The 14,372-nt window shown below is 36.1% G+C and overlaps 1 protein-coding gene across 5 annotated transcripts in view; it reads right to left on the bottom strand.

Moving 5' to 3' along the window:
• The window catches only part of adamts14 (ADAM metallopeptidase with thrombospondin type 1 motif, 14), a 57,698-nt gene that overhangs the window by 25,821 nt on the left and 17,505 nt on the right, over positions 1–14,372 (bottom strand). For all 5 annotated transcript variants that reach the window (XM_026178510.1, XM_026178507.1, XM_026178511.1 and 2 more), the window contains 2 exons: positions 11,179–11,375; positions 1,696–1,779 (listed from right to left, as the gene is read on the bottom strand). In XM_026178510.1, coding sequence (XP_026034295.1) covers positions 1,696–1,779; positions 11,179–11,375 — 281 coding nt within the window. The remainder of the gene's footprint in view (positions 1–1,695; positions 1,780–11,178; positions 11,376–14,372) is intronic.

The following is a 14,372-nucleotide window of genomic DNA, read 5'->3' as shown; positions in this document are numbered from 1 at the left end:
ATCTTAAACTGATATTTTTCTCTTTTTCTCACTGTACGTCTTTTTTTCCTAAGAAGTTGTTAGCTAGAAGAAACAAAAAAGCAGCTGTAAGCTCCAAAACAAAACTTTGCTTAGTTTATAAATTACTGCATATATAAATCTCAACTGTTTTTCATCTTCACTGCTCTTCCTGATTCTCCTGTCACTCAAATACTTGAGAAGATTGTTTTTCTAAAACTGGTTTTTTCTTTTCTCTCCAAAGGAAAGTTGAAGAGAAACAAGTTGGATTAAAAAAAAAATCTGATGAAAAGAACTTTCCTCCCGTGACCACATAGGGTATAATCAATTATTCGATTCTACACTTCAAGTCGGTTTAGTGGAGCAGTAAAGCTATGAACTCTCATTTTTTTATGTTAGTTTCATAATTTAACTTCACTTAAATTATGTACTCAATCAGAATTACCAATCATTATTGCTGGGAGAGATTCACGGTCGCTATAAATAAGTTAATAAGCAAGTTAACAGGTACTAGAAAGTAGAAGAGCAGTCAGAGCTTATTTCAACCATGGCCTTGCTCTGTTTAACAGTTGTAAAGAAAACAATTTAAAATAATTTGGATCTGCATTGAAATGTAACAGGTTCTTCTTTTCCCCAAGCTTCATCTATCCACTAAGCTTTTCAAAATACAACCGGGTAGTTTCAAATGCATCATCTAAAACAGACAAAGAGAAATGTTTACAAGCCCTAGCTCTCTCCTTGGTTGAAGTATCAGCTTATTCAGAGAAATCAGATCATATGATACCAAACAGATCCTTTCTTTTAAACTGCAGCATAAAGGCACTGGCTTTGGGGAAGGATCCACTCGCTTACAGCCATTCTAGTTTTAACCAGTCTATTGTTAGAATACTCTGCACTAAAAATCTGTTTTTTTGTTGTGTGCACAAAAAAAAAAATTAAAAATTGGTGTAAAATAAGGAAGCTGTGCTACATGTAGTGGTGTTTTCTTTTATCCTCATAAATGATATCTTCTTGACAAACCTACACTTTACCCATCTCAATTTTTTATTGTGTCGAATATGCAGTAATGGCCCAAAACAACTCTTTTTCCAAGTAGAAACCAAGCCACAAGGCATGAAACTCAGCTTTCCATATCATCTTAAAGTTAGCTTGTTACTTTGGTGCCTCTACTGTGAACTCAGATTTAAATTATTTGTTTGACATTATGGGAAAAATCCTTATTCACCTCATTGCTTGGACTTAGAAAGATAACACCACTCTCATATCTGTACAAAGGACTGATATTTTAGACATCAGTGGATTAACTTCTCTTAGCACCTGCTCTTCTACCTCCCAGTTTTGGGTATAAGGTCGAGTGCTACTGAATACGGTTTCAGGCCATAACAATACTTGAGCCTGCATTCAGTAAAACATGTTTTTTTCACTGAAAATTCTAAAAGGGTTTGCTGCCTTTCTCTTATTTTCTCTTGAGTCATGGTGGTGAGTTCAGCCCTTCTTGTTTTTATTCCAAATAAAATTGAACACAGTTAAAAATCTTGCTTCCTGTAGGCAGTATTACAAAGGCTGAAATCACAGGTGTATTCACAGACAGCTCAGACAATGAGAATATGCCTTTTACACCAGCCCTGTGGTATAAAAACCTTAAAAGCTCATTTGAAATGCTGCTTGCACAGACACAAATTGTGTGGCATGGCTCACCTGCCGGTACCCCACCATTATCATGCGGACAAGGACAATGTTGATGTTCGTCCCCAAAGATTCATCATGGTAGATTTCATCAACCTGAAAGGAAATTAACAGCATGTGTCAGTGATCTGAATGACAAAGGGCATAGAGTGCTTTTGATGAAAGTGACTTGTGATATCAAGTTGAGCACCCAAAGGCCAATAATACAATCATGAACATGGTGGTTTTTAATCCAGAACTTTAATACAAAAACAGTCTGCAGGAATAAAATTACACTCGAGTCTAAAAGCTAAAAGTTGTGTGAAAAGGACCTTCGACTGACCATTACAGAACGATAGTTTGCGCTCTAGCTTCAGGAATTTCCGAGGGAAACTTCACTGCTCTGCATTACTAATTACTTAATTATGGCTGCTCTAAGTATGCAAATCAGAGTCACAACTGTCAAGAAAGGAAGTGAAGTGACACTATTTAAATGCATAAACTGATGCTTTCCGCTGAGTTTAATTAAAGCCAGGTAAACAATATAACTTTGATAGAAACAGCCTCCACAACTGCTGCTGCTGCTCCTTTCCAGGCTGCTAGGAAAACATTTAGGAGAAGATTAATGTTTGTAGTAATCCTTTAGGAAATAATAAAGTTTAATCAGTAAATCAATATTAAGTGAAAAACTTCCCCCCTCCCTTGAAATCATCCTGCTCTATCTAAAATCTTACAAACCAAGAAGAAAACAGTTGTTTTAAACCACTGAATTGCACTAAAACTCTTGATCCAACCAGTTCTCCTTTTTATGTCTGAGGTGCAGGGCCTAGCAGCGAGTCCTCAAACCATTTTTTAATCTCTTACGACAATCCTAGAATCATGATGAAATATGTTATTAAGACTGGCAACTATTTAGTGAAACTAGTGCTGTTATGCAATGGCAAAGGAGCCTGACCCAGAAATATGTGGACTGCTATTTGGCTTCGTAAGAATGCTGTGGTATGTAGATGCATAACCCAGGACCAAGCTAGGATCCCGTTCAAACCCAAGTCCAATTTCCACTCGAGTGTGTTTTATTTTCATCAGATGGTCGCTACATGTCAGCACTCATTCCGGGCCTCATAAAGTCAACCATCTGCTTTGCTTTGTGGTGGATAAATTAAGTTCAGAGCAAAACAACGGGTATTTATTTTTCCATACATGATTCATTTAAGTTTTGGATTGCAATCAAAAAATAAGCAATTTGGCTTCATATTTCTCCATGTGACTTCAGGGAAAAAGCTGTCTAAAACTGGATTTTTAAAGCATGTGGTTGACACAGGCTCATATTAAATTTTGTATTTTATGTTACAAGCTTGCATAACGTAGCTTCACTTTCCTCACGTAAGATTTTCCTGAGAATGAACACTCTTATACTCCTAAAACTTTGAACTGATTTGACCAAAATCACAAAATGCACGTCTATTTTCTCAGTGCAAAATGAGAGGACATCATAACAAGTGCATTCAGTAATCACCATTAATACGAGTTATAATATTCTAAATTGCTACCTTATGAAACCATCGAAGAAGAGTATCTAAGATATATTTTGATTTCCTTCTCGAAGTAGGCTCTCTTCTTTGGGAGGTACCTTTTCCTTCCAAGTATTGATACTAAATGTTTTATATGCAACTTCTCTGAGAAGGTCTGTGAGATTATTTGATAAACTGTATTGAAAAGATGAAACCGCATCAACTTCCCGTCTCCCTACACGACTTAATTGAACTTTTTTTTTTCATTCATCTGTCTCTAACCATCCTGCAACTGTTTTCATATGGTTTCCAATGTTTCTGTTGCTGTTGTTAGGTACCTCTTTGTTTAGCCCATGACAGCTCTACACACGATCTAGCTTTATTAATCAACAAGAGGTAGTTACAAAGCAAATATTCCAAAATAGTGAACAATATCTGACAAATTCTCATTTGTTTTTCTGTCAACAGTGCCACACTTTAACTGCCTTACTGTAGGCCACTAATAGTAATTATATGAGTGCAGCATGTGGTTGTCACACCACTGTAATAACACTGAGTGTAAGTATATTGACTCCCTCTCTGTATTTAAGACACAGCTCAAAACACATCTGTTTAAACTGGCTTATTCGCTTTAATGCTGATTTTATCTGTTGTCACGCTCTGTTTTGTAATTTTAACTTATTTTATGTATTTTATGACTATTGTTCCTTTTATTAATTGTGTTTTTTGTAAGGTGACCTTGGGTTTCTGAAAGGCGCCCTCAAATAAAATGTATTATTATTATTGTTATTATAGCCCCTGATGGTGTCATTTGCACTTGAGAATCAAGGCGCTGTGTGGGCTTGAATGAGACTATTTTCTCTTTTGTTTTTATCAACTGTTTGTTTAAAGTGTCAACTGGAAATTCGAGGTTTAGCATGATCTCCAACAGCTAGGCATAAGATATAAGGCTTAAGAACTTAACAATACGTGTCTTCATTTTCATAGTTTTATAGCTTTTCCTAATGAAGACATCCAGAATTACCACACCAGTGTACTAATAGATGAACAATGAAATAGCTTTTTCACTGCTATAGAAATTTCAGATTTTCTGTAAATTAATAGAACTTTTTGTTTTATAATTACACAGTGAGCAGTGAGCTACCCAAAAAATTTCTGTATTTACACATGAAATTCTTATCATTTAAACCCAAAGAGTCTTCCTCTCAAATTTCTTTCACTTAATACAGCAGTATTTACTTTACACGTCCAGTCATCCACCCATTCACACACACATTCATACACTGGTGATGGCAAGCTACATTGTAGCCACAGCCACCCTGGGGCGCACTGACAGAGGCACTTAAATTAAAGAACATCTTGTTTTTTTAGAGAGTACCAAAACATCAATACAAAATAGTCTAATAGGTTTACTAAAAGTTAAAAGCTGAAAGTATTAATTGGCTTGATCAGTGATTTACTCTGAGCCCTGTTTACTGTCCATGCTTCACTGTATCTCCCCATCCCCCCACCAGATGTCCTCAGACTTCCATTCTCTTCTGAGTCCCTAGTCTGCCACACCCACCTCACCTGTCCCCCATCTACCTACCTCTGCTGTAGTCCAATAAACCAAAAAAGTTATCTCCTAAAAACTTTTCCTAATCGCTATTCCTCGATCTGAATAGAAAATGCGACAGGGTCAAGGAAAGGTGCAAAACAGAATTTATAAAGAAGTGTGGCACGCAGAGAATCCACTTACACCAGGTTCCGTAAAAATGTGATTGGATACGTTATTGATCTGGGTCTACTATGTTGAAAAGACAGTGTCACAGAGATGGACAAGCTACTTCATCCAGCATGTTTTTAACTTTGTTGTTTAATGCAAGTCATGCGAAAAAGAGCCTGTGAAAACAGAAGCATGAAAAATACCAATTCATTACCAAGGCTGTAATTTTAAATTGGAAGAAATATAGTCTATACAGTAAAATGAAATGCTTGTGATAATGTCATTAGTTTGTCATCCTGCCTGCTCATATTAACCCAGTCTATCTTCTGCTTTTATATATGATAACTCTAAAGCCTGGCAATACAGCAATGGACATAGCAAGAGGTGGCAAAAGTACACACATTCATTGGATAAGTAGAAGTACAGATTTGTACTTGTGTGTGTTGAAGTACTGATTAACCTTGTTTATTCAAGTAAAATTGAAAAAGCAAATTGAACTTTATGTCATATTAATATCATAATGGAATAATATAAATACAAAGAAATGGAAACAATTTAACTAAAACTCAAATTGTAATTATCAGATTATCTTGAACACCTGTTATGTAGAATGCATAGAAACACACAAGAGAACTTAAAAAATATGTCTATATCTGCCAACGTAGTAGTTGGGTAACAGCACAGATGAGCTCATCTGTATTGTTGCTCTTAGATTCAGCCAACTGAATTCAACCAGATGTAAGCAGATGTTACAATAAGCTATAATACATTAGCTGATTTCCAATACCTGGACAATATAAAAATAGTATAAAGGTGGAATTAAGTGACGGAATCTAATCCACATCATTGGCTTAAATTTAATTTGATGTCTGTTCCTCTAACATTGACCATGAACATCACAGCTGCTCCACCGGTCCAAAACAATGCACCACTGTAAACTTCACAGTACTGCAAACTAACCAGTGTTGCTTTCAGGTTGTTTATGCAACCTTTGCATAACTGAAAAATGTTCTATTTCAATTGGTTGTGCAGGATAATTCACAATATTTAAAAAACCTAACTTCATATACAACTGAATGATGAGATTGCATGTATGCTTTAAAACGTCCAGTTTATCATATGACTGAGAAGTCCTTACCTTTAAAAATAATCTCTCTTCTTCTACTTGTGTCCTTCCTGACTTTTATACATTTTTCTCTGTCTCTGAGTTCTTTCCTCTCCCTTAGAAATCCAGCAGCTGAACTGTTAGCTAACAGACACACTGTGTGACATACTGCACAGAAAAACTTTGTCTATTTGCTGATATTTGTCGAGCTATTAGAAATGTTGCATTTGAGATTACCTGCCACTTCACTGCTTTTGTGCCTGCTGCTCTTCTGTTGCATTAACTATAGAAGCTAAAGTAGCGTGACCACAACTCATTAGCACCTGTACTTTTAAAGCTAAAAAATTAATTTATTAAGAAAACAAGTAAAAGTACATTTGTGTTAAATTTTAGGAAGTAAAAATTTGTCAGAAAAGTAAAATAAAAGGTTAAAGTACAGATACCTGAAAAAAGTTTTTTTGTTTTTTTTTTTACATCCATCTGTAAATAACTAATGCAAACTGAATTAATTGAGAGAGATTTATGTATACATTTCTAGATATGGCCTTGTTGACTCCTTCCCATAACACAACTTCATGAGAAGCAGATTTCGTCACCGCAGCATAATAATAATAGTTCAGCAGTGGATTTAACAGCCTGTCATTGAAGTTCCCAAATTTATCTACAAGTTTTGGCATGAATAGTGCGTCATTGTGGATTATGAGGTGGCATTATTTGCTTTACCTTTATAAAGGATGGGCCTGTGTACCGTAAAGAAGGTAATAAAGGAAGCATTGAAATGCCTTTCCTTTGTATTACCTCACATGGTCTGGAACAGTTCAACCCATGTACTTTTTTAGCTTATCCAGTTCAGGGTCATGGAGAGTCTAGAGCTATCCACCTCTTAAGTCTGACGTCATTAGTCATTTCTGGGTCCAGACTCCTCTTTGGTTCCCAAACTCAAACAAACACTGCGGCATCACTGAGAGTTAAAAACGGCTCAAATTCTTTCATCTCCAAGAAAATGTTCAGTGTGGCCTCTCTTCCAGGGGTTACAATAAAGTCTGACATTCAGGCATCTGTGAAAAAAGCGGATTTATGAAGTTTAGGAGAGTTAGATGTTAGCAGGAAGTTAGCTTGTTAGTTTCTATTTAAAGCTGACTGAGGAATACCTAAAATAAGAATACTTACAGTTCTGAGGGTCAGAGAAATGCAATCATGTGGCAGAGAACAGTCTTTGAAAAAGGACCAAAATTCAGTCAAGAGATCACCTGATCCTATGCTAACCAATCCTATTCATGACCCTATGGCCACACTGACTCTTACTTAGTTCACAGTGATTCTTTTCTGAAGCACTGAGATATTTGGTGTCTGGCAAACCGTGAGGCCATGACTTGTAGTTACATAAGGTTTTAAAAAGCTTTAAAGAGCTTAAAAATAGTGCAAATAAAAAGCCAACAAGGCCAGCAATGACCACTGATTATTTTAGAGGGTTATTTGTATTAAATAACACCAGACACAATGCATTACAACACGTTAAAAAGCCACAGCCTTAACTTGTTGTAATGCATTGTATCAGTTGGAGCTCGCACTGGCAAGCAGTGTTGATACGTCATTACTTAACAAGCAGATTCCAGCTGACACGGAACAAAAGATTGGGACATGCTGCCAGTCTATCATAGGGCTAACACATACAGACAAATACTCACATTCAGACCTATATCCAGTGTACATCCAATGTAGAATCAATTTAGAAACATTATGAGAGATTCTGGAGGAAGTACCCAGATAAATGCAAAAAACATGCAAACTTCACATGAACAAGTTCAAGAAACTTGTTGCAAATTTATACTTTTAATAAATGATTGGTGGAGTGGAGTCTTGCTCCATGGTGGACAAGGACCTAAAAAAAGGCGTAATGCACTGTGGTACATCATACTTTAAGATGCAGAGTAATCCAATCCACAATGTATTGAAGATACTGTAAGATATCCTTAAGCATTTAATTTATTTTCTTTGTTAACCCAAGATAACAACAAGCTGTAGCTTAACATTTCCAGGAAGAAATTGGATTTCTGGGAAAGTATTTTTATTCCAAGTTAAATATTTGTAGCATCACATTGACCACCACAACTCATTTAATTTATCTTCAAAAGCACATGTGAGCCTTTGGCAGAAGTATAAGGACAAATTTTACTTCTCCATTTGGCCTTTACTCTCTAAAAATGAATTTCAGCTTTTTCCATTGCCCACATCACCATACAGTAACATTTTATCAGTTCAGTGGGTTTGTTTCTGGATGCTTTTCTTTAAATATGCCTAAAATTGTGCAATCAGTGTAGTAGCTAAAACACATTGAAACCCAAGATTTTAAAGATATTGTCAAATTAAAGGTAACTAACAAATGAATGAGAATTGTGTTAATTCTTTATTTTCTTAATTAGAAAAGTGTCATATAATTTGCAGTCCATTTGCCATATTTACTAACAATGCCTTACCCTGTTCCTACCTCCTAATGTCATACAGCACTGATCTACAAAAGGTCATCAATGATTGGTTTCACTGGACACTGAAGCTTGCAAGAGCCCTGAGGTGAAGTCCAACGATTTAACTGATGCAACAGCAGCAACCCTCTAAAATAGAACAGTATATGAGCATAGAAATCTACAAGAACCAGCTACCCAACACAGGATGAACAGGAAACGTAGGAAGCAATTAGATGAAAAAGAACTGATAAAAGCTTTCACTGCCAAAGCATCAGCTTTTTTGTGTGTGTTTTTTATGGAGAAGTTTCCTTTCTACATTCAGCTTTAGAGTGTCTTAATTACCATGAGCACTGATGTCCACACTACAAGTAGAACTTTCCACTTTCCAGATACTGCAAACAGAACAACAGAGTGCCACTCCTTTGCTAAGAAAAAAAAAACCCAACAAGTATGTGTCAGTAAGCTTTGAGCAGGTAAAAATTATGACCATGCACAACAAAAGCTCCGTCAACACAGAAAGGATATCCTCCAAGTCCAAATTTGTTCAGGGACACAGGGTTACACCCAAGAATTTAAGCAAATATTCTATTCACAGAAGTGCATGCAGGTCAATAAATGCAGTAAAGAACCCCTGAATGACCCCAAATTCTCTTGGATTCATTACAACAGAACTGAGACTGGTCTGTACTGACCTATATATTGTACTGTATGTGTGTTTATAGTAGATCAAACTGAGGACTTATTAAAGTACTGGCATGAAGTTATGACATTTGTAAACACCAAAGATGGTTTTCATTTATATATATCGTTTTACTCATATCTATGCAAAAGGGTTTTTTTCTGCCACGGGGATAATTACAAAGCCATGAGGAGCACAAAGAGGACTGACAGGACTCTTATGGCCAAAAATGAGAGTAGCAGCTGTTGGTTAAATGCACTAGGTGTCCCTGGCTTGTGTATAGCATCACATCAACATGGACAAAACCTGGTTCATGGTTAAACAACCCGGCCATTGTGTAGCAGGCACCTCAGCAGTCAAACTTGGCTTTGTGCAGACAGGATGTCCAGTAATCAATCCCTTAGGGAGAGTTTCTCCAGGTGGTACTACACATTCTGCAGCCATGGACCAGGGATTCAGAGGGATTTTAGTGAGCTCTTTCAGACACAGCAAGCTTGTGGCTTACCATTGGAACCAAAGAGTTTTGACCTTCGTTTGTTTAAACTGCTGTTTTCTTGCACATTTCTCTCATCAAATTTTACTCAGTGGGAGATGGAGTATATGGATACTACATTTAAGACCTTGACTTGATTTCAGTTTGAGGTTCAGTCAATTTTAGCTTTAAGGACTTCCTCAATTTCACTACTCCTGTCTGTGATGTGAAATACCCTTAAGTGCTAATCAGAGAGTACTAGACACCAAGGACTGATAATTACAGAGGGAATTACAGAGTGCATTTGCAGCCACTTCACAGTATAATCACCTAAGGTCATTAAAAGTCAAGCATTTCTTTCTGAAGAAGACATTTGGGAACAGAATGTGAATATAATATCCTAATTAAATAAACACATCATTCCATGTAAGCAGAGTTTGGCAGTATGAGTGGACGTCTGGCGTTGGTTTCCATGACTGCCCTGTACAGCTCCCAGTCAACTTTCTAATTGGTCTAGCACAGCTAATCAGACCACCATGCAGGGTCCAAATGGTAACTGTTACAGAGTGAAACCAGCACCCTGTGAAAATCTGACTTGAGGGATTTGGGCCCAATAAGTAGATTATGGTGGTAGGAGCTGGTGGAACCCATAATGAATGAGCTGAGAGTTTCTCCCTCCCTCCTCTTTTCTTATTAGTAATCCATGAACAGCAAGAGAGTGGGGGTGATGGGGAACAGTGTGGCAAGTTCTGATATCAAAGAGGACATGGGGAAATTATTGCAGACTTAGCATAATTTAATCTCAAGAAATTTGATATTTCTATTGTCATGCTTTTAACAACTATGCCTCTTTATATGGCTATTTGGCTTTTTTTTTTTTATCTGTTTTGGAATCATTTTTGAACAAAAATGGCAAAACTATAATTTATTTTAAGGTTCTTAATGTTATTTTGTTGTTTATATTGTCTGAGTGACTGCACTAGACCTAGCCAACAACAGTATCCTTACAAATTAGTTACAAATGACATAACACATAGACACTCTGTGTTCCAGCGCAGGCCAAGAAGTCAAGCTTAAACCCAATCTCGGTATATCAGCTCAGAACATCTGTGTTTCTGCCCCAGCAAGCTGGTTTGGAACCTACCTCCAACCCAGTTCCACCTTTTCATGCTGTCTTATTTAATCATTCTCTTTACTAGTCAGTATTCTTGATTTATTTGTCCTCTGTATTTGGGATCCTGCTGCTACTCTTCCCATACGTTTTCCATGCATGCACATGGTTCCCAAACATCTACGCTATGAAATATTAATGACTACAGATTTAAAATAACAATCTGCCAAATTTCTTACTACAGTGGTCTGTACAGTACAGTGTTTGTTTTACAACTGTAACTGTAAATTTTATTACAATTTTTGTCTCAGTTTAAAGTGTAAAATTAAACTATACTTTTCACAAATTATTGATATGTATTTTGATTCATAAATATGAATCTGAATAGAATTTTATGGAATTCTCAGTCCAAATGTTATGCATATTAGTCAATGCTGCAGCCTTAAAATTCTTTATAATAACACTTACTATGTTCATGAGTGTGAGAACGTAATTCTGGACATGCTCCTTGCCGTGGAAACGGACCACCGAGTCATCAACAGCCAGCAGCACCTCGATGTTGTAGTCATCTTTCTTCGCATGCCTCCTCTTGCGCTCAGACTCAGAAAGTTTATGTTCAACAAGATCCAGAGCTTTGGGGAGGTCTGCAATCCCAATGTCTGCCACTGCAAAATATGACAAGGATGAGCAGTTAATGAAAGCCAATGAACAGATGGTGTCAAAGTGACATAAAGCAAATGCTTTTCTTTGACTCTAAGCGATGATCAGATGGAGTCCTTTGGGATTATTGACAGGGGTAAGGGCTCTACATTTTTCTAGCACATCTGTAGTTTAAACTGTTGATCATTCGCATCTCATAGATAGATAGGTGCGTGTGTATGTGTGTGTGTGTGGGTGTGCATGTTAAGACATCTTTGTGATTGGCACTAAACTTGTGGAGACCAACAGTCACTTGACAAAACGCTCATCCCCACCAGTATATATGGTATTTTTGAGACTCAAAATGTGGTTTTAGTGCCAGGGTTACAATTAGGTTATGATTAGGATTAGGCATTCATTTTTGATGGATAACACAAGCGGGAAAGCATTATGTAAACTAGATGTCCTCACTAAGATACGAAAATGAGTGTGTGTGTACAGGATGATATCTTTCTGTGGCTGACATTGTTAGAACTGTAATACTAATTGGTAAACATAAACAATGTGAACATGGATTTCACCACCACAGAGGCAATGAACACAAAGATAATATTCAGAGGAAATGTTCCGGTGCTGAAGCTGCCAAAAATGCCAAAGCTGCACAAATATTTCAGATATTTCTATATGCATGAATTATTTTCATCGGCAGATCTTTTGTAAACATTAATCATGTCTTATCATTTTGTCAGATTTCACAAACATATACAGGCTTTTAAAGCATGATAGCTACACCGAAAATCAAACAAACACTATGTTGAAAAATTTGACCACGTAAAATCATAGCAAGGTCTTTCAAAATATCAATTTGATTATTTTGCAAGAGTCCACATTTTGTAATTTCACACCTTAACTGGTGATGTCTCAAGCCTTTCAGGTGCAAATGCAGACATTGCATATAATTTAACATAGCAGGAAAGGTATTCATAGAAGAACAATGCATATGACAAACAATCAGTATGCTGCTCTGCAAGGCCTATTTTAACAGCTGTCTCCAGGCAAATCTCTTGGAGACACAATTTATTCTAAATTTAAGATAAAGAATTAAATAAATTAACAATAGATGCATCAAGCATGATAATTCATTTCCACCAGATGTAGCTGATTAACTTGAATTAAAATAATTGAATTAAATTGAAAGGTAGACGGCAATAAGATAGCATTTAACAGACCTTTTATTTTTTTGCACTTCAATTTACTACTGCTAGGAGTTGGTTACACCTTTATACACCTATTGGCTAGTTGTAAAACCTAGTGTGTTTTGATTGTTTTCACTAAGAAATTAAATCTGCTACTAGGCAGGAAATGATCAGAAATAAGACTCTATTTTGAAACTAAAATAGGAATCTCATAGAGCCTTTTTCCCCATGAGAGCTATTGATAGCCTTGAACAGGAAGCTACATCAGGAGGCAGAGTAATGATGGGAATTTCTCTAAAAATTGTACCTGAGAGAGGTAAAATGAGCACTAAAAAGTACTTTTAGTGTGAGCTTAGAGACAGCTTTTTATGTCATGATCATGTGTCTGTGTGTGTGTATAAATACTGCTGTCTTTCCTTTGTCACAGTGTCCACTTATCCTCCCATTGTTTTCCAGTGTTATGCCTGTGTGTGGGTTTAATGCATATATATATATATAAATAGATAGATAGAGCAAAAGAAGTGGATTTGGACCAGAACCTCTGTTGCCTTTTTTTATATGCACTGTAAAAAAAGATCCTAAAAAAAACAGTAATATTCCGGCAGCTTGGGCGCCAAAATAATACTGGAAAATAACAGAAAATAAAGTTCTCAAAAAAATCCGGTTATTTTCAGTAATGACAATACAGTTTGTTGCCCTAATTTTACATGGGATTTTGCCTTTTTCAACTGCTTTTAAACATTAAATTAGGAACATTTTAATGTGATTAAACAATGAAATTACCTTTAAACAAGGTCAATGAATGTGGCAACATGAATAATAATACTTAAATGTACAGAAATATACAGTTATACAGTTAACAGTTGGTTTAAATAATAATAATAATAATGGATTGAATTTATATAGCGCTTTTCGGGGCCCTCAAAGTGCTTTACATTTCCACTATTCATTCACTCTCACATTCACACACTGGTGGAGGCAGCTACAGTTGTAGCCACAGCTGCCCTGGGACAGACTGACAGAAGCGAGGCTGCCATATCGCGCCATTGGCCCCTCTGGCCATCACCAGTAGATAGGCGGTAGGTGAAGTGTCTTGCCCAAGGACACAATGACCGAGACTGTCCGAGCCGGGGCTCGAACCGGCAACCTTCCGATTACAAGACGAACTGCCAACTCTTGAGCCACGATCGCCCTAAATAACATTATTTGATGTTAAAAAAAAAAGTTTATAAGAATCATTTTTTATATATTTTTCAATAGTATTACATTTGAATTTAACAGTTCAATCTTTCAAATAACGGACAAATATTTGTGAAATTATGATACATTTGTGAATGTATTTTAACAATCTAAATATGCATATGTACAGACAAATATATTTAAAAAACAAGAAAATTATGTTTTATTACATTTACAGTGATTTTATGTTATTTTACATTTGAAATGTAAAACCACAGTCTATTTATGTAAATTTAGTGATATCCTAGAAAAACAGTACAAAGCTGTAAAATACACAGTAAAATACTTTTATATTACAAATTTTTTTCCAGTGTGTGTTAAAATACAGATTACAGAATGAATACAGACATCAAATAAAAAAGCATATATTTTAATTTTGGTTTAAGTTAATTTTGACTCTGATCATATGATTATTTTATGTATGTGATAGTATGGAAATCAACATCAATGACAGATATGCTACTTTATATGAGAATGCATCTACAGTGAAATTCACAATGGCATTTAAAAAAGAGAGGATTGGGACTGTAAATTTGTGACTTGACAGTTGTTACAAAGAACATATGCACTAGAGAGCAACAGATTAAA

The sequence above is a fragment of the Astatotilapia calliptera genome, chromosome 8 (assembly GCF_900246225.1).
Source record: "Astatotilapia calliptera chromosome 8, fAstCal1.2, whole genome shotgun sequence".
Lineage (NCBI taxonomy): Eukaryota > Metazoa > Chordata > Actinopteri > Cichliformes > Cichlidae > Astatotilapia > Astatotilapia calliptera.
Note: the sequence above shows the minus strand (reverse complement) of the source record. Positions and strands in the feature narration are given on the sequence as shown.